Source organism: Cuculus canorus, chromosome 2 (genome assembly GCF_017976375.1).
Source record: "Cuculus canorus isolate bCucCan1 chromosome 2, bCucCan1.pri, whole genome shotgun sequence".
NCBI classification, from domain to species: domain Eukaryota; kingdom Metazoa; phylum Chordata; class Aves; order Cuculiformes; family Cuculidae; genus Cuculus; species Cuculus canorus.
Window position 1 is genome coordinate 105,239,161 of NC_071402.1, and position 25,463 is coordinate 105,264,623.

General features: G+C 40.9%; 1 protein-coding gene across 1 annotated transcript in view; it reads right to left on the reverse strand.

The window, feature by feature from the left end:
* Positions 1–25,463, reverse strand: part of HECW1 (HECT, C2 and WW domain containing E3 ubiquitin protein ligase 1) — a 261,686-nt gene that overhangs the window by 161,329 nt on the left and 74,894 nt on the right. The window contains 1 exon segment of the mRNA XM_054057319.1: positions 16,203–16,527. Within this exon segment, the coding sequence (XP_053913294.1) occupies positions 16,203–16,527 (325 nt within the window).

Below are 25,463 nucleotides of genomic sequence, written 5' to 3' on the forward strand. Positions count from 1 at the left end.
CTCGCAGGGTTTTGAGACACTCGGCAGCTGTCAGACTACCAAGCTGATCTTCAAAGCAGTTAAGGACTAACCTATAAAAATGAATAATGTCTAAAAAGTTTCTGAAAGCCAAGGCTGAGGCAGCATCCACCCTGCATATACAGGGCTACGTATAATGAAAAAGCAGGTGGGCAGTGAGCATGAGGGGTGGCCTTCTGGTTGCCCACGAGAATATACTTCTAGTCTCCTTCCAAGTTTCATTTTAGACTACTTCAATGAGCTCATTTCCAGACCAATCTGCAAGCCCTACGCAGCATATACGAGAGCAAACACATCTCAGCTCCAATCAAGGGCCCAGTTTTTGACCCTTTTTAATCCAACAACTTAAAAACCAGCCAGTGAACCCGCAGCCTCAGGGACATGCTCATTGACTTACAAGCTTATGCCAAGCTTTCAAGCAAACAAAAGTGCACATATTGCAGCCCGGCCAGGCTGGCGGTTATGGTTTTGATCATCAATGAACAGAAAAAGCTCATCAAAAATAAAATAGACATATGGAGACATTTACAGCCTGTCAGAGGGGAGTGGGCCTCATGGGCAGTGGCCTGTGGGAGCCCAGAATGGCTGCGAATTCAAGTGGCTGAAATAACGCAGTTTGGACATGGCCAAGGCCTCATCACTCTGGTTGCAGAGGAGTGAAATGGATTTCGCTCCCACGCCCCATCAAAGCACTCCACTAAGAGAAGAGCCATGTTCTCTGCCTGCAGAGACCAGCCAGCAGCCTGGGTATTTCCTCTTAGCAATGAGGACGGTTTTAATTTTAATAGAGATTTGTAAAATGCAGTTTAACCAACTCAGCTTTGGTAAGAAAACAATCGTAGTTGAGTTCTGAGACTTAGTTCTGAAGACAATTACATTAATTACTAGTGACCCTAGAACCTGAGGGTAAATGTGACCCACTCGATCCAAAATTAAAATACATCAACTGTAAACACTGTGAAGTACTTGCTTCATTATCACATATTAAAATAAGAAAATTAAGAAGATGCTAAGCAGCAAGGGACGTTGTGCCTGAGGATGGACTGATGGTGTGTGGCCAACTGCAGAGTGGAAGACGCAGCCCAAAGGATGAAGCCAAGACACTCAGACTAACATAATATTAGAATATATATAAAAGAACATTAAAGTAGATTTTTAAATTGAAGGAAACTACACTTCCACTGAAAGAATAAAGATGCGAGTACTGTGCTGTTGGTTTTATGCAGTTGTGCTCTCAAAGGAGGAAGGTAAGTGGGCTACCAAGCACTGAACTCTTTGGCGCCACTCTCTTGAGGGATTTACTACTAAAATCCTTTTAAAGAGGTCATTGATGAATGCAACATATCATTATAAATGGCGATGCTATCTACAACATGCTTCCCCTTGCTGACTTGCTAATTATTTCACTTGCTGTGTTTCATGCTTTGTCGAAATCTTTCAGCACATGCACATACATCTCTGCAGTAACTCTTCAACAGTAAAATCCTCTGGTATGATTTCTGTTCTTCCCCTATACTTTATAGCTTGTTTTGTCTTCTTTTAAATACCAAATTATATATTTTAAAAAAAGACAGATAAGCATACGCCGTTGCTCTCAGAGTTTTAGATTACTAATGACTACCTTGAGTAAAGGACCATCCTGTATTCAGATTATTCATAATTGACCAGGTTATATTGTCGAAGTAAGAACACTTATATACTTACAAGGAGACCTAAACCTATGAAGTGTCCCTTTTGCTTTGAAAGAGAAAATGTTTTATACTTAAATATATACTGCAACTTTGCACTGAGCTGGAGCCTGAGAACCCACACTGGCCTGACAGGGCAGAGAGCCCATTCGTTAGCTCAGGCATGCTGCTCTCTGGCTTCATGACTTGTGATGTTTATTTGTCATATTTACTCTCTGTAAGCTGCTGGAGATGCTCCAAGGCCTGCCATGTTACTAAGATTTATGGGTAATTACTGTTTCTCAAGATACATTGTTTATAAAATACCATGCCTGCTTTAGGAAGATCAGCTAAGCTAGACTGCATGGCCTTGCTTAGGAAATCACAGACAGTTTATGCCAGAGTTTAGTGGCACAAGAGATACCAGAATCAGACATAAAATGCTGTGTTTGTGCACAGTGTCTGTGAGGGCCAGCTGGCACTTTCACTGCATCCACTGCTTTCTGCTTCCCTCAGCTGACACAAAGGCAGCATGAACTCTGCGTCACACAATCTCTATAATTTGACAGAGATGTGGGCATGTGCCCATACCCAAAGCCAATCACATTCTTACTGTGGGCTGAGCCCTTTCCACTTTTTTGTCCAAAATGAGCAGGAGAAAAACAGGCTTAGTAAAAGGACTACTCCATCTGCATTGTCCACAGTAGAAGCTGACTGAAGGGAAAGCAAGCCAGTCTACGGTTACAACTGAGACCACAGGAAAGCTGGGACTAGTTGCTCCCACTAAGCAGCATCTGCACCCTGCCTCCTCCCACAGAGGTGAGATACAGGGGTGTACGGGAAGGACAGCGTACAGACCAAAAATTCACAGAATCATAGAATGTCCTAAATTGGAAGGGATCCACAAAAATCATCTAGTCCAACTCCTGTCCCTGCACAGGACAAACCCAACATTCATACCGTGTGTCTGAGGGTGTTGTCCAAATGCTTCTTGAATATTGTCAGGCTTGGCACCGTGACTGCTTCCCTGGGGAGCCTGTGCCAGTGATCCACGACCCTCTGGGTGAAGAACCTTTTCCTAATATCCAAACTAAACCTTTCCTGGCACATCTTCCTGCTAATCCCTTGTGCCCTATCATTAGTCGCCACAGAGAAGAGATCAGTGCCTGCTCCTCCTCCTTCCCTGGTCAGGAATCAGTAAACTATGATGAGGTATCTCCTCAAGTCTCCTCCAGGCTGAACAGACCAAATGACTTCCACCACTCCTCATACAGCATCCCCTGTAAACCCTTCGCCAACTTCTGACCCTCCTCTGGACACTCTCCAGTAGCTTGATATCATTATAGTGTCGTGCCCAAAATTGCGCACACAACTCAAATTGAGGCCGCACCAGTGCAAAGTAGAGCGGGACAATCACCTCTCTCGACCAGCTAGTAAGGAAGTGCTTGATGCACCCCAGGACACAGCTGGCTGCTCTTAGCTGCCAAGGTGCACTGTTGGCTCATGTCCCACTTGCCATTGACCAGAAAGCCCAGATCCCTTTCTGCAGGGCTGCCCTCCAGTCTCTCACTCCCCAGTCTATAGCTGCATCCAGGGTTGCCATGTCCCAGGTGCGAAATCTGGCACTTGCCCTTGTTAAAGTTCATGTGATTGGTGATTGCCCAGCTTTCCCATTTGTCCAGATCCATCTGCAGGGCAAAGTCAGGTCCCAAAGCATGGCAGGGAAGGGATACAGACAGAGCTAGTCACATGCACACAGGTTACAGACAGCAACCACTGATGTCATACAGACTCAGGCAGTAGATAATATATTTTAATACAAGTTTACAGAGCTCTGCAATGTGCAGGTCATTCCAAGTAGGAGCAGTGGAGCCTTTAAGAACAAAAACATATTTGTAAATAAAACATATTTACAAATGTCATGATTTAGAAATGCAGTATGTAGATCCTTCTCATAGCTGGATGCAAGCCCCATCTGTCTCTTTTGTAGAGCTAGGTACTTCCCTCTCTCTAAAGAAATAAAACTTCTAGTCCAGTAGAAATTTACATTAGTTGGGATTTTTAAGGCAAATTTTAGCTTTAGAAAAATACATGCAAGTCCAAAAGAAAAAGTTTTCTCTTTCAGTTTTTGAAGGTATGTATTTCTGGAAGGTGAAAGATAAGAAAGAAATATTCCCTGGCAAGTTAAAAATAGCAGTAGTCGAAAATGCTCAGGAGGTTGGAATGTATGATGTGCCCTATCAACCTGTTTTACTTAGCAGGTAATACTATTCTAGGCAAGCTCTTCCCTGAGCATGGACATTATGTATGTAGCACACTGAGAAAGAAAATTGTGCATATGAAATGCACAGCCTTTTAGTGCACAAAATGTGTCTGCGTATGTGTGTACATGTATTTACTAACACCCAGAAGATATGTAAGTGAACAGACAATACAGTATGCTGAAGAGAAGGGGTATGTGCAAAGGAAAAGAAATTTTATTTCATCTTTCTACTGAGAATTCCTATAACAAAGGAACTGACCTTAAAAACATGTTGCATCTTAATTCCCGAAGGTAAATGGTGAAATGCTTCATTTCACCTCCACATAGAATGAAAAGCAGAGTTAATGCTGCTCCCTTTCATATATTTCAGCCAGCAGCTAATGGCTTTTGACATTTTTCCAATGAACCATTGTAATGCATCTCCCTCCCTCCATTTTTGAAATGCGATTAACCTTTAAACTAGCTCTCTACTTAGCTGGCAATCCACTGGGTAGCCCAGGCTTGCTTGGTCAAAAAGTAAACACTTTGCAATTGCTCTCAGATATGCAGCTTCATTTCCCTGGATTGTAAACAGGTAACTAATTAACGGAAATGCTAAGTAAGGGAGTATTTTGGGATGTGCTGTCCTTTGAGTATCAGCTGGTCCTGGAGCTGGAGACAGATAATGAGGGAAGCTGAGATAGGGAGATGGCAAACATTGCTCTCTGCCCCCCCTGCTCTGGGGCACACAGAGGTGCCAGCTGTCTCTTGCTGGTGAAAAGAAAGGTGGCTGCAGAGCTGCAGAGCTGCGCAGGGACAGGAGCAGCAGCAGTCAGACCTCCTGCATCTCGCATGGTCCCTGGAGGAAATGGAGCTGGGGATGCGCCAGCAGGCTCCAGGCAGCCAGGGCCTGAGCAGCAGTCAGCAGGACCAAGGCATACTCAATGCAAACGTTAGCAAGTGCTTTGGGAACCAGCAGCAATTCTGACAGACTGCTTGTCCTCACTAAACCAGATAACTCCAAGCACAGCCTTTTGCTGCTAAAAATATTCTCCACTGTCACTCCCATGCTAGGCGATCCCAATATACTTCACAAGCACTATATATGCAGAGAGATAAAGAACAACAGCTACCGAAGAGAGCTGTCTTGCAGATAAAAGATAGTGGCGAATTGACAAAAACCACATTGTTCTTGAGAGGAATTAAGGAAAATGTTGATAAAGCACAGCCCTCCAAAAGATCTGTAAAAGATGTAATGGGGACTTGAAGCAGCCTACACTAAACAGACAAGACCTCAGTCTTTGAAAGCTTGCGTGAAATGCCCACAGAGAAGAAAACCGGTATTAGCACCAGGCAAAGTTTAGATGACATATTAGGAAAAATTTCTTTACCAAAAGAATAGCGAAGCATTGGAACAGGCAGCCCAGGGTGGAGACACCATGCCTGGTGGTGTTCAACAAATGTGTAGACATGGCACTTTGGGACACGTTTAGTAGATATGGTGGTGTTGCACTGATGGTTGGACTTGATGATCTTAGTGTTTTTTTCAAACCTTAATGATTCTATGATAGTCAATACATCTTCCTCAGAGGGACTGACGGAGTTCAAATTATAAATAGCTAAGTGACCCTTTCAATTCATTTAGTTTTAATTAAGGGGAGGGAAATGAAAAACCTACCGCTTTTCAAGCAGTATTTTGCTGATAAGTATCATCAGCCTATCTTTCTGTGTTCTCCAAGAATAACTACCTCAAAATTTATAATAATGTGGGCTACCTTCAAAGAAGCAAATGATTAGCATGAGACAGGAACACAATGTCAGACAGGTGCCTAAACTCGGTACGCTATTCCAGTCTCTTACCCATCACTAATTTCATTTAGACTTACATATTATAACATTTGCTTTCTATCAACTTAATGTAATTATTGTGTAAAAATAGAAGCTACACTTCATGGCTTGATCTTTTACGAATAAGAAATGCTGTCCTGCTGAAAACTACAAAAGGACTTACAGCCTTTAGCTCAATAAATTTGTTTTAGCATGAAATTTAAAAATATTTTTGGTCGATATGTGTGTGTAAACTATAATGACACATGAAAATAGTTAGCAGTATGCTTTTAAAAATAGCTTTCTGTACAAAGGGGCCAAAATCTGGTTGATCTGTTTTGCAGTTTCCATAGAAAGCTGCAAGAAAGCTACATTGAAAAGCATAGAATATCAATAAAATTAAATTATTTTGCAAGATGATATAAGTGTAAGCCATGGATAAGCTTCCTATTTCTGATGTTTCTTCTCTTACCATCCAATTTATCACTTGTAGGAGAACACAAACTGATGACAACAGCCCCTACAATCCGCAAACACAGATTGCAGAGTTGTATCACGCTGTGCCAGTATTTCCTTTTGTGACTCCTTATCATTGGAAAGCCTAGCCCTTGGAAACCATGCTTTTGTTGCAGAATACAAGTGATCAGCATTCTACAGGAGAGAATACTATTCTGCTATTAATGAGAAATGCATGCAGAAAAGTGATACCAATTTCTTATTTACAAAGATACCACAGTAAAAAAATCATAAATAATGGCTATCATTATAGCAGTCAATACTGATGTTTCCACTGACTTCAATAGCTACATATTGAGCTCTAAAATGGATTGAAACTTCACTGTTAATTGATTTGCCAATTTCTGCTGCAGACAATGAATATACTGCAATTTACAGTTAGTAACCCTCCCTCCATAGCTTCTTAGGGAGAAGAGTTCTGGAAAACAAAGGCCTAATACTTCATTGGTGCTGAAAGCTCAGTCATTGACTTAAGAGCTATGTATGTGCTTTGCTTCAAGTACATGATTGGTTCCATTTTAATCCCACAAAAATGAACTTCCTACTCAGTTAAAGAAAACTAAATTGGGCAGGAGAAGATGTGAACAATGAGTCGAGAATAGCAGTGAGAGGAAGACATGACAACAGAAAGACCAAAGGAAAGTACAGAGATAAAACAACTTAAACTGTAATAAAACATGAACAGAGTTGGTAAAGTTGCAACAATTCTTGGTCACCGAGGGCAAGAAATATTGTCCCAAGTCCAAACTGTTCCAGGCATACAGAAAGACAGCCATGGTAAAACCTGTACCACCTACTCTGAAACAGGAAGATTTACACATAAAATCCGAAGGACACCTCTCATCCACTCCCCAAAACAAGGAGTTATAACTTTCAACAAAACACTTCTACCTTTGAACATCTAACTTATTTTCAGAGCTATATATGGCATTATCCTTCACCATTTCAGCAGCTTCCAAATTACAGTTGGGAGATATCATTCTGATCTTTCATGGCACCGATAAGAAAAGGAACGCAAAACTGCCAAATATAGAGACCCTATTAAAAACTTGGCCTGATTCGCGTATGGGTTTTCAGAAGGCTCTGGACAAACTGTGGATCCAGTCCTTTCTCACGTTCCCAACCTCTTTGTGCTTCACCCACTCTGTCACTTGAGGGACTTCTCTCTTCTTCCCTGCAATGGTGGAGCCTCCAGCTAAAAGTGGAGCTGATGGCAACAGGCCCTATTCTTTCACAGTATGCTGAGGTGTTTGGGATCCACTTCTCTTCAATAAACCACAAATCTTTTGCTGAAAAGGTGGACAGAGTGAGCAAAGTGAATATACATAACAGCAGATGTTAGGTTACAGTGGGATGCATATCTGTCTAGCAATATTAGTGTTATTTGCTTCCACACACCCTTAAATTACAATACTACCATAGTATCCAAACAGCTCTCATTGCTACTTCAGCTACACCTGCCCCAGCTAGAGACTTCTGCTTTAAAGCTCCTGCCCTACCAGATTTGCCAGATTGCCCAGAGAAGTCATGGAAGCCCCATCCCTGGAGATGTTCAAGACTAGGCTGGATGAGGCTTTGAGTAACTAGATCTAGCGGAAAGTGTCCCTGCCCAGAGAAGGGGGGTTGGAGCAGGGTGACCTTTAAAGTCCCTTGCAACTCAAACTGTTCTATGATTCTGGAATTTATTATCACCACTACAGCAGATGGACCACATCTGGGTTTTAGTAGAGCAACAGCTATGCATTGCACAAACTTCTCTGCAATTAATGACATCCAGCTTGCATGCAGAAATGAAGATGAGAGGGAGGAATTCAAACAAAGATGACCACGACGGCCTCAGTGCATACCGAAAAACTGAAGATATACAACATGTGGTGAGGTACAACATGAGAGTTTCAGTTTGTTCATTTTTAATATAGTAAAAGTTCCAAAGTTCTCACAGACAGTGGAAATTTCCCCATTGATTACAGTGCAGTTTGGAAAATGAGGATCAGGAGAACGCAGTGCATCCATGAAATTTGCTAGAAGATACTAAAATAAAAGATGCTGCAGGCCCAAGGCGGTAAAAAGACATGATATAAAGAGACATAGGAAGATTTGAAATGTGAACAAGGATGACACTTGTCCAGGTTAACAATGTTCATTAAATAATAGGGGGGAAATAATTTGCACTATTTGAAAAATGGGCTTAGAGCAATGTTGAAAGACCTAACAGCACAGAGCAAATTAGATGGAAGTTTGTGATCAGATACATCAGCAAAAAGCCCCCAAACAAGTCAGATGTGTGCACTGAAGCACCACAGTGCAAAGAATCTCTTGAGAATCTGGAGTGATTTTATCTGAAAAATGGTATCCAACTTTATGTTTATTACAATGTGGAAGACCTTCAGTGAAGGAAAAATGTCTTCAGGGCTGCAGAGATCAATGAATGAGAAAAAGATTACACAAGCTATTACAAATGCATATACAATCATTATAGTAGTTGTGAGGGGCAGCATGGGAATATTCAAATATTATGAACAGTGTGTTTAAGCGTTATAAACACTAAGCAGTGAGAATGATTTAGTTTGGTTTAGAAATCCAAGAGAATAAAAACATATGCTGAACCTTCAAAATCTACACAGCTAGCTTGACAACCTCTACAGAACAAATCTTTCTGCTTTAAGCCTTATCCTGCCAATATTTTTATGTTTGTGATGTCCACTGTTTATGCTATGGTTGGTTCTACCCAGTCAGCGTTCTGAATATGCTGCATGGATTATGCTTCTTTTGCAGGACTGAGGTCAAAACATGGGTCTTGGTGCACCAGTATCCCCTACTGGACTGATTTCTTCAGAAATGCTTTAGCAGGTTATGATTACTGGCTTCATTATCATTTTGGGCTGTAAGTGATACAGACCCTTCTCACACAGCACAGAAGCAGTTTCATCGACGGGCATAAGGATGCTGGAAATCACTGGGAAGGCATGAGGCTGCTGTACTTGCTGTCTGGATTATTTCCCTCTCCTTGATATTCAGGATGACAGTTGGAAGTGGAAAACTCGTTTCCACACTTTCACCCAGAAGGAGGTTCATAATACCATAGCTGTTATTTTATGGAGAAATAGTAAAGGAAAATGGGAATCTTTTGGCACACAGTAAATACCTCTACCATGTATTAATGGTACTTAAGGAAAAGAATGGGTAACCTCCAGGCTTCTTTACCGTGACTTCCCTAGAAGACCATAAAGCACACCACCACAGCACTAACAGTGAATAAGCTTTTTGTGCATTCCTGCTGACATTACCACTATACAAATGACAGAGGTGAACCTTGGAAACACTGTAAGAGAGGATGTCCATACACACTGGGAATATTCAGAAACCCTTGCATTAAAGTGTTGACTGTATCAACTTGTAAAGGGGTGAAGCAGGTAAAAGCTAACTGTGTCACACATGGTGGTCTGGAAATGGCATATCCTAGTTTCGTCTGGCTGAAGTAGTCCACCAGATGCAGAACTAGGATGTCTGATAAACAGAAGTGACTCTCACTGGATCCCAAGAGCAGCCAGCTGAAGGCAAGCTAGGTTGGAAAAAAGAACTGATATTGTTATGCTAATATATCTGCCAAAGCCTATGACACCTGATACTCCCTCCGTCACTCAGCATTTCTGCAGGCTCTCTATTGTTTTATGACACGTTTGCTCCCCTTGTTCCTGAAATAGATAGTGCTGTGCTTAGTGAAAGCTGTCTGGCCACCGGGCAACTCTGTTGGTGTTTTATGGAAACAGCAGAATTGCAGATGTCAAAGAAAACATAATTTGCTTAGGTGATCGCTGCCAGCCACGGCCGCTGTCCCCAGCCTGTTGAGAGACCTAACTAGAAGATAACCTACTGAGGAGAAGCCTTAAGACCAGGGTGCGGTTCTCTTCCAAAGGCCATAAATGGACTGGGAAGATGGGTAATCCCAGGACACAACAAATCCAAACACCAACAAGCAGGGACATGGTGAAGAGTTTTGTTTTACTGATGGCTTTATCTGAAGCAGAGAGGTGGAGCAACCACCCAAACACAGGCAGAGAGCCTGAACCAGGGATTAGAGCTGTAATGGAGACACAACTCCTAGCCTCATATGCACATTACCATTTCTAACATTTTTTCCATCTCTGCTGGCAACGTGCAACATTTTCTGCAGGTATGCAGTGGATATTTGGTAAAATAGCTGTACAAACAAGTTGTGATCCAGGTCTAATGGCAGGAAAAGTGTCGATCTCTCCACTTCCCTCAGTGGGCAATAGAACACAAGGCCCTCTGAGCCTAAAATCAACCTGAAAAATGTTTGAATGTCTATTAACCAATAGCTTTAAAATCAGATTTGTCAGATTATGATGAATTGCCTTTTTGAGAGAGAAATAACATCAAGGGCTGAAACAGAGGAGAAAAACATGATGTTTTGAAGCTAAACTTCAGTCACTAATCAGGTCAAAACTTTCCTACTTATATAAATTTGAGAAGAACTACTCTGTCAAAAGCCAAATATGGGCAGGAAATTGGACCATACGAGATTTGTGTATGAAGAAAGTTTTCATAAATAACCTTGAATAATGTTTTGTTTTCCTATAAGGAAATGCCAAAAGAAAAAAAGCCTATAACAAATGAGTAAGAAGAGCATAATGTTGGCCCTGAGAAATTTCCACCATCAGTGTGCACAGACAATGGAGCAAATGATTCTTTCAAAGCCTGGTTTAAACATTTCTCATTAGCTACTGTACATCAGATATGGAGATGATGACAGAAGTGAAATCTAGTAGCAGCTAAAATGCTACTGCAGTAATTATACGATAGCTCCTTATCTACAGGCAGCTGCCAGCACTCCCAGCAGTCCACATTAATTTATCTAAGAGGCTTCATACTGTAGCAAATAGTAATAGTAAAAGAGATAACAGAGAAAGGGAAAACTTTGAGATAAGTAACAGCAAATATTCCATCTACCTCAGAGTAGCCACTAAATAAAATACACAAATATGCTATGTTCATTATTCATAATTTTGCTTCGGTTTCATTGCCGTATGTGTGTGCCCCCCACCCTGCTCATATATGCATTTTCTTTACACATACACTCAAATTCCACAGATTTTTAAGCAGCAATAAAGCTGCGCTATGCTTAAATTTCTTGGAGAACTCCTTTTGTGTGTGTGTTTTTTATTGTGGATATGTTTCTGAAAGACTGCTGACATTCATAATACTATAGTTCTCTTGAGGGAAAGCAAAGGCACATCTCAGGTGAGTTGTTACAGGATTTAGACCTTCCTTTGCGTAGCTCAGGGCTGATAGATAGTATATATGAGGGGAAGTTAGAAGACCTCTACAGTTCCAGCTTAGCAGGAATGAAATGTAATTCTGACTCCTGAAGGCACAATATATCTTTAACACCCACAAAGCCTTCTTCCTCCAATTGCTATATTTTTTGTTATCTTACCATGGCTTATCCTAAAATGCACTGAAGTAATAACATCTATACTTTAAGAGTCATTTGCTATTCTTCCTTCATCTAAGGAGTTTATTCTACACCTCATCATATGATTTTGATGTGTATATGGATGTTTTCATGCAGCTCCAGGGCAAATAGACCAAATACTATTTTTTGCCTTGAGACACACAACCACAATTTTTTAACACTGGTTTACAAGAGATCTGCCTAGTCCCTTTCCTGAGACCATGAGAAAAAAAAAAAAGTTAACTGTAATAACCAATTCTAATTCCAGCTTTTACATGCAACGACAATATGGCCATGCTTATGAATGTGCACATGGACCGAAGAGGAGAAAAACAGACACCTTTTGATAAAAGGAGCTACGGCTTTTGCACAAGGAGCAAGCAGCAAGAATTCCCCTATCTGGAGGATTCCCTTTAACTTTTCTTTCGGGCTAATTTAACCTTTGAAGAGCATCCTCAAATGCCCTATAGTATTAAAACATATAATCTACACAATTTTTGCTCTTTTTCGTTTGAAAACCCTTTATAATGTCTGTATTTCCCCAGACTTGGAACATGTCTATTATGAAGCCCGCGGTTTACTGGGTATCATCAAAATCTTAGTGATGGCAGTGGTTGTGAGCAGTCTAAATTTTACACCTTTCAAACCCAACATTTATATAAATTATTTGGAGGTACTTCCTGGATGACTACCGTGGCAATGACTGAAGTCCTCTAAGGTGAATATGAGCCAGCAGTGTGCCCAGGAAGCCAGGAAGGCCAACGGCATCCTGGCTTGTACCCAAAACAGTGTGGAAAGCAGGACTAGGGAAGGGATAATCCCCCCGTGCTCAGCATTGGTAAGGCTCCATTTTGGGCCCCTCAGTACAAGAAAGATATTGAGTTACTGGAGTGCATCCAGGGAAGGGCAATGAAGCTGGTGATGGGTCTGGAGCACAAGTCTTATGAGGAGTGGCTGAGGGAACTGAGGTTGCTTAGTCTGGAGACAAGAAGGCTGAGGGGAGACCTTATCGCTCTGCAACTTCGTGAAAGGAGGTTGCAGTGAGGTGGGGTTTTGTCTCTTCTCTCAAGTAAGTGATGGGATGAGAGGAAGTTGTGAAAAGGGAGGTTTAGATTGGATATTAGGAAAAATTTCTTTACTGAAAGATTAGTGAAGCGCTGGAACAGGCTGCCACGGGAAGTGGTGGAGGCACCATCCCTGTAAGTATTCAAAAAATGTGTAGACATGGCACTTCGGGACATGGTTTAGTAGGCATGGTGCTGTTGGACTGACGATTGGACTGGATGATTTTGGAGGTATTTTCCAACCTTAATGATTCTATGATTCTATAAGTGACTTCTGTTCTGCTTTTCTGTAGTGCCTTCCTGGGATGCCCAGCAGCTCCTACAAGTCAAATAACAAATAACTCTAATGCTTCTACACAGAGTTTTACAGAAAGTCCACAACACATTGCCTGATACCCCAAGGACAATTAATTTCCCATTGTCCTCATGGCTCACCAAAACATTAAAGTATTGCCACAATCAAACCAATCAGCTCAAATTTCATCAACTCAATCACAAAAAGGACAGAGCTATCTGGCTTTGAGACAAACACAAAAGTAACCAGCAGCAACACAATAGTTAATAGTGTTGCCATGCAATTGGTAATAATAGGTTTCAACACTAATCCCTTACTGAGCAGACTGAGAAAAGCTCATAGTTTTTTCTGTTTCTCTTTTTCCAGTCTGGCTGCTAATTCAAAACATAGTCATATATCAGTTTACATTGTGAAGGTCATACCCACAAGGCCAGGAACATTTCCTCTCCGAACAGGAATGCAGGCTTGGAAAATCTGTGCAAATGTACACCCAAATCTAAGCCATTAGGAAGTCTGGATCTCCTGTCCCCGTTGATTAGTTACAAACATTGGCTACAGGATGTATCAACGTTTTATTCCAGGTGAGCAGTGTGCCTCAGAATGACCCTTCCAACTGTCCCCACTTTATCACCACTCTGTGGTGATTTTTAGGCACATGAACTTGATTCTGTTCTGGTGAAGCTAAACTTAAAGATGCTCTACAGCAACTGAAGGGCATTCAGTCTGCCAGTCTGAGACTGCTATAGCGCCAAGACCCCAATATGCATTCATCAGCTGTTTGTTTCTACAGACCCATTCCTACTGGTTCCCCCTATTATGTTGATGTAGATGTAGCCATAGTGCCAGTCACCCTCCTAGACACCAATTGTTTTCCATGTCAAACACACACAAAAATCCAAGTGGTCTCCACAGTCTCTAAGGTTCTTTCTTTAAGGGAACCAAGCCACTGATCTCACTTTACATTAGGTTTTAGGAGGGGAAGAGGAGAGGGAGGGGGCAAAAAAAGGAATGAGATGTGCTGCTGCATGCCATTCCTTCAGTTATTGAGACTGGGAATCTGAGAGGCTGGAGATAAAACACCTTCAAAGACACCAAAGGTCAACTGTTGGTTTCTTGAGGGCTGGACACACTATTCGTTTTTCATTTGGCAGCACCATTCCTTGGAACAAGCCATTGACTATTTCCATTAACATCAGGCGTTCAGCCAGCAGGGGCAAGGATCCACTTCACAATTTGCACTTCTAATTTACTGGGGTGTCTGGAGCAGCATCCTGTTTAATACGGTAGATTGAGTAGGAGTAGCAGGGTGGATTTTTCTTTTGCCCAGTTAAACATCTATGTATAGAGGTTACCTATAAAAAAAAATTTAGGATGTGTCTCCACAGCCTTGATAAAACATCTAAGCTATGTAATCTGTCTGAACAAGTTCATTCAATGTGAAACAGCTTTATGCACTTTCTGCTGAATCCAGTCCACCATAAGGTATGCTTTGCTTCTTTTTACTGAAGCAGTATATACACTCCTTCGTGCATTGCCTGCACTACTGCAGAATAGGCTTAGAGTATTTCTTCCTGCCTCATACTGGGGGCTTCTGTGTCTTCTCATCTGTTCCAGCAAAATGCTTAACTGCAAGCTTAACTGTAAATGCAAGTCATTCAGTTAAGGCCAACAAACCAGACTGCTTTCAGAGCACCTGTTTTAAATCCAGTCTGTTTTTTTTCCAAAATGATTTTTAATTTCAGAAGCCTACTTTTATTTTCAAAGCAGGGTATTTTATGAGGTTACTCACAGGAAAAAGTACTACAGCTTGGCTTTCTCCACTCCTTTCCCTCCATGTCCTAAATAGCCACCCTCGTGTTCCCCTTCTCCCAGTCTCTTCAATAACCTGAACTCATTTTCCAATTCCTAACACTTTGCCACTGGTGTTCCTCTGCGTGATCAGACCTCCCATCCAGTATCTTCTCATATCCCTTATGTATCCAACGTCTGCGTTACTAACATCCTCAGCACATGACACCAAACCTTCTGTTTATCCACTAAAGCACTTCAGTAACACCATAGCTGTCTATGACGTCCCTGTGATTGCTTCAAAAGCCCCACTCACAACATCATATGCTTTACCTGGTTTTGGTTTGCTCTCTGGACAAGATGAAATAGTGCTATTGGAACTAAAATATCTGCTTGTGCTAGGCATACTTATCCAGGGCAGCAATTTAGCAATGTTTCCCTTTGTGAGGGCACCAATTTGAGCCTCTCTACTTCACCAAATCACAGGTTTTCATAAAATACTTAACAACATCACATTTTTGAGAGAAGATCTATGAGATTCCTCCATAGAGTAAATGTGCTTGAAACTGTTCAAATCTTACCAGGGGGCAAAGAGTTAACACAGACTTCAGTCTAAGCAGCAGGACTATTTATGTGGGAATTAAGCCAAATTAAAAAAATACTAATTTTATACTGAAGTGAAACAATCAGGTAAAAGTTGATTGAAACCCATTTCTTTTTACTCTTCTGTGGGGCTGGATTTACTAAACGAAGATGTCAAAAATATGCTAATATATGTGGCTGAGTACAGCTTCCAATACATGCACACACACAAGAAAAAAAAACCACCAACTTTCTGGGACAACTCCAGACTGCCTCAGTCTGTAATTATTGTTCATATCAAAATATCCTTTGGCTATAGAGAAAAAGGCATTCTGTTTCACAGTTTTGAAATGATTCACATCTTGACTTGTAAACCTCTCATCTGTCACAGATTACTCAAGGACTCGTAAGTGGAAACCCTGAAAATATTATGCTGTCTTTATACAGGAGGTATTTTCCCAAAATCAAAATGGCTTTAAAATGAAAATATCTTGAAACGTCAAGAAGCTGTCAACAGAAAGCCTTCTCATACCTCTGTTGAAGAAAAGGTGAGGGCTAGGACTGCAACCAGCAATTCAGAAGCAGGAAAAAACTTGTACTATATAAACCCACTTAAAGACTGCACTCCATGGAGCTGTATCACCTTGTTATTACCTTTATCCCATAATACCCTAGTGCTTACGAGTAAAAATAGCAGCAAGGAACCCAAAGGGCAAAGGGAACTTACCTATGAGATACATGCCAATCCAGTCCCCTGCATCCACTTCCTCCTTTATATCCCAGTATATCACTAGGTCCTGTGAATGCCCGATGGAGTAGTAGGAGCTGCTGACCATCAGGGTAGACCGGCTGTCTGAAGTGACAAGGTCCGTGTCACTGGTAGACCTAGGAATGGTGACCGTCTCATGGGAATTGTTCCTGATGTCCATGTTATGGAACTGGTCAGGGTTATAGCTGTATCTCAGAGGCTCTTTGCACCGGCGCCGATTTTGTGAGTTCCTAGATGGAGACGCCATGGCTGCCAGGCCCAGGAACCTGTTTTGGTACAGATTCTGTGAAGAAAAAAATAAAGGATAGTATTTACAGTATTATTCGTTTTTCGGTGATATCAAAGCTCAGGAAAAGTAGTACATCAGAATAAGAAAGTAGCAGAACTTTTTCCATTTGGCACTGTAAAAGAAGGATGTGAAAAGATGTAGTAGGAAACAGCGCTAACTCAGCTCCTACTCTGCAATTCTTATCATGAAAACAAGCCTTGCACCATCAAGCTCAGCCATAACCGGCAGTGTGTGAGCAAATTATTAGTAGCTGGCTTCCTCCACCTTAATGCATGCATCCAGATACAAACATCGTGACTGTCACACTGCTAGAGAGCCATTCTCTTTTAAGATCAGGAGATAGTCTTCCCACTTTTGACACCCGGAGTTAAGCCTTCTCCCCAGTAATTCGTGTTACATTTGCAGAGGAATCTTTCTCAATTCAGTCATCCCATCTAGAGAGAATGGTGAGCAATGAGTAAGAGCTCTTCCTCCCCGCTGGAGATCTGAAGAGTGAGCACCATGAAAACAGAATTATCTCTGATACCAAAACAGAGATGTTTTCACTGAAGTGAAGTGTGGCAGCTTCTCTCAGTACCCCGATAACTTCCAATGCTCTGGGGTCTTTTTTTGCAGTAGACTGTGAGATACTATGCATGCACGCTCTGGCAAGAATTTGGGAATGCACTGGACAATTAATGGAAGTCAAAGAAGCTACTGTAGAGTACTCAACGTTTTAGCAGTGGAAAAGATATTTAAATTCCAGCCTACCCTCCTTCCTCAAAGCAAGCTGAGCAAGTTGTATGAAACGTGTCACGGTGCATAAGTTAGGAGCTCCTGTGAGCTGGCAGATGGAGAATGCTTAAGTTATGACTAGAGTTAATTTTGATGTGAAGACATGTCCTGATACTGATCAAAATAGTGGTTATTCCTTACTTCTGCGCTGTTTGTTTTTTCCATTTTCCTTCCCAGTTTTCCTCCTTCTCTCCCTGCAGGTCTGCTATTTCAATCACTTGGCTGTTCATTATTCATTAGCCTTTCATTATCCGTCTGTTGCCAACCATGCTGTCAAGTCCGTTAGATACTAAATCAGACAGCTTTCCAAGTATGCTATGAAATGCTTTTCACATGATCAGAAGTCAAATCATCCTTTTGAACTCAAACAAATTAAGCAGAAGAAAAATCACAGCTCCTTCTGTCCAGCTAAGCAGTTATTTAACTCTGGCTTTGTTAAGGCTATTCTAGCACAGAAGGACAATAAGTCTGGAAAAAATAAAATATTTTGGTTATTAACACCAGTTTTGGTGGAATAATTAAGTGACCTATTATTGTGCCTTGAGATTTTGTTGCACAAAACCTGTACTGGGAACAAACATTTCAGCTGGCACATTTGCACCTCTAGAATATGCTGTCACTTTGCAGACACTGCCCTATAACGCTTACACTCCAATGACCCAAATTCTCACTTACTGCATTTAAACACGGTTTATAGGAAAAAAAGCTCCAGCAGGAATGCCACACCTCATAGTAAGCGTTGGAAAGATTGAAGCAAATAATGCTACCCTAGAAAAAAGCTAGAAAAGAAGGCTACACTAGAGAAACAGGAACAGAAGGTGGAAGGAATAAAGCACATAGCATTGCATTTGCTATGCATCCAGTCACGCCTTTGCTGCTTCTTTTCTAACAGATCTTTTCACACTTTGAAAGGAGAGTTTACTTCATAGTATAAAGACTGGTATTCCCTGTAAACAGAAAATGCATCTTTTTTAATCAAAACACAAGGGCTTGCATGCTGTGAACATTTTCTGAGCCAGGAAGCACTTGTGGGCATGCACAACTGCCATGCTCTAGACAGTAATTCAAAATCGATGGGACTTTCTGTCACTTGGCGAAGAAGGCATCTGCTGTCACAACAATACCAGAGACGACTACTATTGGTTTTATAATGGTGAGATAGTAACACGAAGAACTCCAAGCCCACTCTTCTGGACTAGCCTGTATCATTAATATGATTTCCTCCACTCGTAGCCAAAAGCTACTTCAGTTCAAAGGCAGACATTTTATTGCTGGTGACAAATTACTCCAGGGAGTAGTAGTTCTGCACATACTTTCATTTTTGAGTGTTAATGGATGTAGGGTATTAATTAACTGCATACTTTCAAATTAAATTAGACTTAAACATTTATTTTTTTCAGTTTCAGAGTGACTTTTTAAGTAGTTTTAATGAAAATGGTAAATTCATCACTATGTTCAAATTCTGTAAGTTCCCATTTTCCTGTACGCTGATCTCAGTGGAACAAGTAGCATAATCTGAAAACAACCCAGAAGGACATGTTTTCCAGAAATCTGAGTCTCCTGGATTTCCAGCATTGATTCAACACAGATACATTAATCTGAAAAAAAGAAAATCCCCAAACCAAAAAAATCCCCAACAGATGGGACAATAGACACACATAATTATGCGGATTTAATAATGGCATCAAAATGCAAGCATGGCTGTACAAATAAGTAGAAAAGAGGTTAGGAAAAATAGTTACTCCACATTTTACTACCAGCTCTGCACGCTTTCCATGCAGCCGCCTAAAGCATGCATGCAGCTCCCAAGCCCTGGTTAAAGAGTCCTGGCCATAGTGAGACACGTTAAAAAAAACTGCCAAATTGCCTCTATGTCTTGTGGAAGCAATCTGATACATCATAGATATTTAGTACATTATTAAAAAAAAAAAAAAAAAAAGAAGAGTCTTTCTGTAAGGGCTTGAGATCCACAGTTATTCTCTCTACCCCTTTGCAGAGGTTTGTACACTATACAGACCAAGCTATATTCTCATTTGTAATATAGGGTATAAATTATAAAGCAAGTACAATGAACGGCCAAACAGTCACCCAACAGCACAACAGATAAAGCTCGACTGTCAACAGAAACAAATTCCTCTTCATTCCTGGCTCAAAACAGTCACTCCATAGCTGCTTCTACAGTCACTCTTTCCAGGGGTGTTCCCACCCTTGGAGTCTCCCAGGCTTCACTTCCTAACTGCCCCCATCACCACTTGTATGATGGCTAGCAGCGAGGACAGCCTTTGCCTATCAGGGCATCGTTGCATGTAAGAAGAAAGCTGGTTTTATCCTCACACCATTCAACCTTTTTCTGTAGATTATCGGATTTTGTCCTAAAAGGGACACTTGCCACTCTTGGGTTTATCATGCACATGTTGTGCCCAATGGTTGAGCTGAAGTTTGTACTGAAGTCACATGTGCCAATACTACCTTGGTGACTGAGGCACTGCCTGGCTGATTTCTATGTCTGAACTTCTCTAGGATATGATGTGACAGGGATGTACAATATTTCAGTTATAATCAGCAATGTCCAGTTACTTCAGTTTTCAGCACCCGAAGCAGCAGATATAAAGGTCTCCCCTGTCACATTCCTCATTTGGACATACATAATTTATAATACAGCACAGAAGTAATTTTCAGCCTGCTGTATAATAAAGAACTTTTAAATTAACCTCTTGTCAAGAAATGCAAATATCACTCCTGCCAGAAAACACATAGGTTTTCTATAGCTATCAGCTATTCTAACGTAAATGAGCATTTACTCCAATAAATTCAGTAATCAACTTTTTTAATACCAGAAACAGCCCTTTTATGTGCCGACAGCTACAGCAACAAGTATTTAGCTATAAAATATTTGTGTGCTGAACAAAACTAGCTAAAGGGATATTTTCCCCCTCTCACTGGCACTGTCTCTGATTTTCTCAATGTCCTGGAAAGCTTTGCCGCTACAGATCTTCCTACTCCATATGAGATTTTTAGATGATTATCTGTGGGCAGAACGTGCCCCTTATTTACATCACTGAGTCCATCTAATGAAAACAAACATAAAAATAAATTTTGGTATTTCCCCCCCATATAAATGCAACTGTATTCCCTAACAAGGGAAAGTGTTAGGGAAAGTAGGAAGGAGTAGCCAAAAGGAAATGACAGACAAGATATGATTGTAAAGAAAATAGATCTCAAAAATGTACACATAGAAAACCTGTCATCAATAAATACCAAGAAAAAGTATTTCACACATTTTCTTCCCATGTTCTCTCCCTTTTGCTCTCACACCTCTCTCCTTGCCTCATGGATGTTTGGCACTGGGACAGCAGGGAGCTGACACCACTACCTTTTCCTTCACCACTCAGAAAAAACATACCACCTCCCTTTTCAAAGACAAGAAGAATCCACTGGCTGGATGGCTTCACACCACTAGTGCTAGATGAATTCCACCAAAGGACTCAGAGCTGCCATGCAGCAGCTCCCCCTGGAAAGCTGTAGGGCTTAATGTTAGGGATATTTATTTTTATTTGGGATTTTAAATCATGTCAGAAAGGTACATGATGCTTTAGCAATACAGAGATAGATCTCAGCTAAGCATCAGTAAGGATCCAGCTCAATTTGCTGTTCAGACTATGAGGAACTGTCTTTTAGGTACTTGGACTGACACCGGTTACCTCCTATTGCTGCTTTGTCAAACAACGTGTATTTCTGTGGGTCAGGATGGTGCTATGATGGACTTTTACTGTCCACACCAAAGATAATATATGATTGAAATACAGCCCATCATTGGAGCATTGGCAGATGAAGAATGTAACGGGAGCAAGGTGACAATATTAGACAGCATGACAGTGGGCTCAAAGTAAGACATGTAGTCATTTACATGTCTGCAAGCATCATCACAGACAGAGTTTCAAGGGCATGTGCTAAGAGAGACAGTGAGATAGCTTTGTATGACAAGAAGCTTGAGACACAGTACATTTATCCATCTGAAAATTTAATAAGCCAGTAGTCAAGCCTGATATCATAGGCAAATCAGATGTGGAGTCAGTCTCTTGGTTGCTCCACCAGAGATCAAGGTTCTCCTGATAAGCTTTTAGCCTTCATTTGCAAGGCTTATGTGTTCTGTAAAAGACAGAAGGAGCCAAGACAGGAAAAAAAAAATTAGGCTAGTCTTATGAAATTGGTAAGTTATGACAGCAAAAGTTTCCTGGCAGCTTTCAGGAAGGTAAGACGATGTGTATCAACAAGGATATTGTACTAACAGAAATATAAAGTAGTAAAGGCCTGTGTGAAAGGGGTAATTGGCTTGATGACAGACAAAATCAGTTTTAAAAAATTTAGTCACAGCCCAAGAGTGAAAACCCTGAGGCTGGGCCAGAAAGAACAGGAAAGGAACACTGCCTACAGGCAAGCCTTTAACTTGAAGATGAGCCTACCAGAAGGTTTTCAGTATGTAAAATTGTTTATATTACAGCATAAATTGGAACCAGATAAATTCTGAAAGACAGAAAGCTCAGCTCTGCTGGATGGAAGAGTAAAAAAGCTGGTTGAAAGCAAAAAGATGTGAAAACAAATCTCGTTGATGCTCCTTACAGAACAGGACTTTCCCCTCCAGCTTTGCTCTTAATCTAGCCACGTGAAGTCTTTCCTTGGAGCAAACTTTCTGGCTTTTTATAGCCCGAAAGACTTGTTTAAGGATCTGCTCCCTTCTTCCCAGCAACCTTCTCATCTCCCCTCCCACCGCAAGCCTGATGCACTTGATCTTTTCCTCATCTGCTCCTTCCACCTAGAGCCCAGAGGGCTCCTTAGCTGTCACCACTTAGCAGCTTCCAGGGAAGGTACACTCTCCTGAATGAAAAGGTACACTCTTTCTTCAAAATTTGAGGCAGGAAAATGTAAATAAAGCACACCGATTCCCTCCTTTTTGTCTAGTGACAGTCCTCGTAACACATCACATGGTACCTGTGCAGCAAATTGTCAAACAAGAGAATATTTGCATTTCCCACCTCTGTGGGTGCAGCGCATTTGACTATACAAAATGCAAAGCAACGCAGAGATAAGAAGAAATACAGTTTAAAAGTAAGCTGTAATCAAGGTTATTGCTTCAGCTATCAAAAGTGCCCCCCTTCAACCTACTCCCACCTGTAACAACTATTTGTTTATCATCATGTGAGAAAAATCCCTTTGGACATTTCAATTTTGGAGGAATTGTTAGTATAACTCTTAGCATTGAAAGGATTTTTAATGCATAGGTTATAGTACAGCCAAATCCAGTGCTCCCAATGGTTCAGCATTTGACTTGCTGAAAATATAAAACCCAACACGAAAATCATCAGGCTTGGGACTAGAAAACGCTATGAAGCCAAAGGATTTGGGGAGTACAAAGAATTTTGTAGGATTGAGCCATTTATTTGAGAAGCATGGGAATGGTTTCTCAGAAGCTTAAAGGAATCACTTAATAGCACAAGGGAGTCTCAGGCTTCCATGGTTTACCAACACCCTTTTCCCTGCAAGGTATTACAGAGCACTGCTTTTGGGAAGACTGAAATGAAGGCTGCAAACATTTCAGAGGGATGCATGACATAGTAACAGTGAAGAAATTTAGGTGCATTTGCCTCAACATTTCTCATCTATGGCAGAATACATATATATATATGCCTATAATAAACACTAATCAGAAATCAAAGCCATTATACAGCAGCAACGAGGCAAATAGATGTTATTTGGTAGTCCACTTTTCCATTTCCTGACCTTTGTGTCTTTCCAGTGTAGCTATACTGCTATGTTAATGTACCCTCTTACATTTAACTTTGCTTCAGTGATATGCAAATCATTGCACAAATTAGAATCAAAATGCAAGAGTTGGCCTCAAGGTCGACCTGGCAAGCTTTGGTGCTGGAGGACGGGATTGATTCCTGGTACAGGCCTATTAGTCATAAGGCAGCAAAAGCCAGCAGTGCAGTAATTGGGGGTATTCTCGGCATCTACAAAGTAAATGTAAGATTAAGAGCAGCCCACATTTTCTGAGAACACTTAAACAATCTAGGCGCAAACAGATAGAAATTGGAATATGGGGAAATGACTGGAAGGAAATTCTTGGAGCTCAGAAAAAGAACAGAAAAAAATTAACAATGCTTTTCTTCTTTTTTTGGAAGAAGTAAAAAAACAGCGTTGTCTAATGACCCCCAAAGAGCACACTGGAAGATACACACATCACATTTCCAATTTAATGATTCCAAGAGTTAAGATTTGTATTCCTGTAAGTATGTGAACCAAACAAGTTTCTGAAAAAAAAATGACACTTTAACAGGTTTTGATTAGATCATTCCAAGCTTCCACACTCTACACTACTTACATCTAAAAGCAATTAGCTATCTTACATTCAACACATTTGTATTGGCACAGTGATAATCCGCTCACAGTTCACTACGTAAAGCACTGGGAAGCTTCTGCAACAGAATGCAGCTAAGAAAAAAATTAATGTTGTAATTTCTCTTAAATCAGTAGCACAAAAACAATCTTGTCTCAGCAGTTTGACACAACAAGGGACGAGAAACAGCCATCAGATTTACCCATTACAAAAAGAAAAGTTCTGAAAACATTGCCAATACTTTTAAAGGATATATTTAGGTACACAAGAACAGGTAAACATGCAATATGGCCTGAACACAGAATCTCAAAAAGATAACTGTAAGGAAATAATAAAAGCCTCAACATGGTGACATCTTAAAGCAAGATAACCCTGCACAACTTCACTCTGTTCTTTCCACACTACAGGATTAAAGAAATAATCTTACCATCTGCTTATACACTACTATAAAGCACTCCGAAGTCCCCAGTGCCTGCCTTTGCCCGTGTTTTACGATGCACATGACAGAAAATTTATCCTTTTGACTTGGTTACAAACATCAGAAGCAGGCAAAGAAGTGCTGCTGCAGTACCAGATAGCGGCAGGACAGTGACCACTTCTCAACAGGTACAAGATGAAACATTCGTTGGTAGGACAGTTAACTCTCTCTTAAGAAGCATCCTCATGTCCATAAAGGCCAGTGTGGACCACACTTGCTTCACAGAGACATGCTCTTAGTGACTGTGGTACCAAACACTAAAAAATCTCCACTCTTCATCTTTTCAAACCCAAGGACAATAGTTACGAATAATAATCACTGCAAGAAGATAAACAATGATTCTGTACCAGGCACTGGTGCTGGTTTAATTTAAAGTAGAACATCACCCTCTGCAGACAGTTGGCCCAAAAAGCCCGTGTTGTTCCACACCGGTCTGTTTAAGAAGCATTATTGCATTCATCAGATCCACTTCATAGCTGGACTCTGCTGGTGTCCCAGGAACACTGCTTACTCTGAAGGGGTTTTAGGAGGGAGGAGTTAAGAATAGGGGTGCTGTTCTCCTCTACAGGCTAAAAGAAGTGCTACTCTTCTGTGAAGTGATCCTACTGAGAAGGCTTCACCGTGTCAGATGCCCTCTTTCAGGTCCTTCACGGCACATAATAACAGACATCTCTTACCTGACAGATTTTTATAACGAGTGGCTTCCATTCTTCAACTACTTTGTCCATGCAAAAGATCAATGTCTTTAATAGTACTAACAGGGGCCTAGATTAATCCAACTCAAGCTTTGAGTATTTGAGTTACCTAATTTAGGAATGAAGGTTCCCAGGGCTCCCTATGTACTCAAAAGAAAGAGACAGGTTCCTTCTAAAAAAGACTGAAACCCAAGTAAGTCTTTCCCAGGGGGGATTCAGCTCCACTTCTCTTTATCACCTTTTCAAGGAGTAAATGACTGTTGGGATCCTAGGTTAGGCATGTTAGTTTAGGCAGGAAGGGGTCAGACCTGTGTATGAACCTCTCTCTCTCTCTCTCTCTCTCTATATATATATATATATATATATATATAAGATTTTCTGTTATATAAGATAAGTGGGCAAAGTACTCCCAAGGGTGACAGAAAATGTCTATTTTAAGTACATTTAGATATAGGAAATAGAAACATAAGGCATATTGAAAAAAAAACATACTAAACTACTATCTGATTATTTAAGAATAGTTTAATTTTCTAGGCAACTAAAAAATTGCAAACTAGATCGTACATCCAGAGAAGTCAAAGAGAGA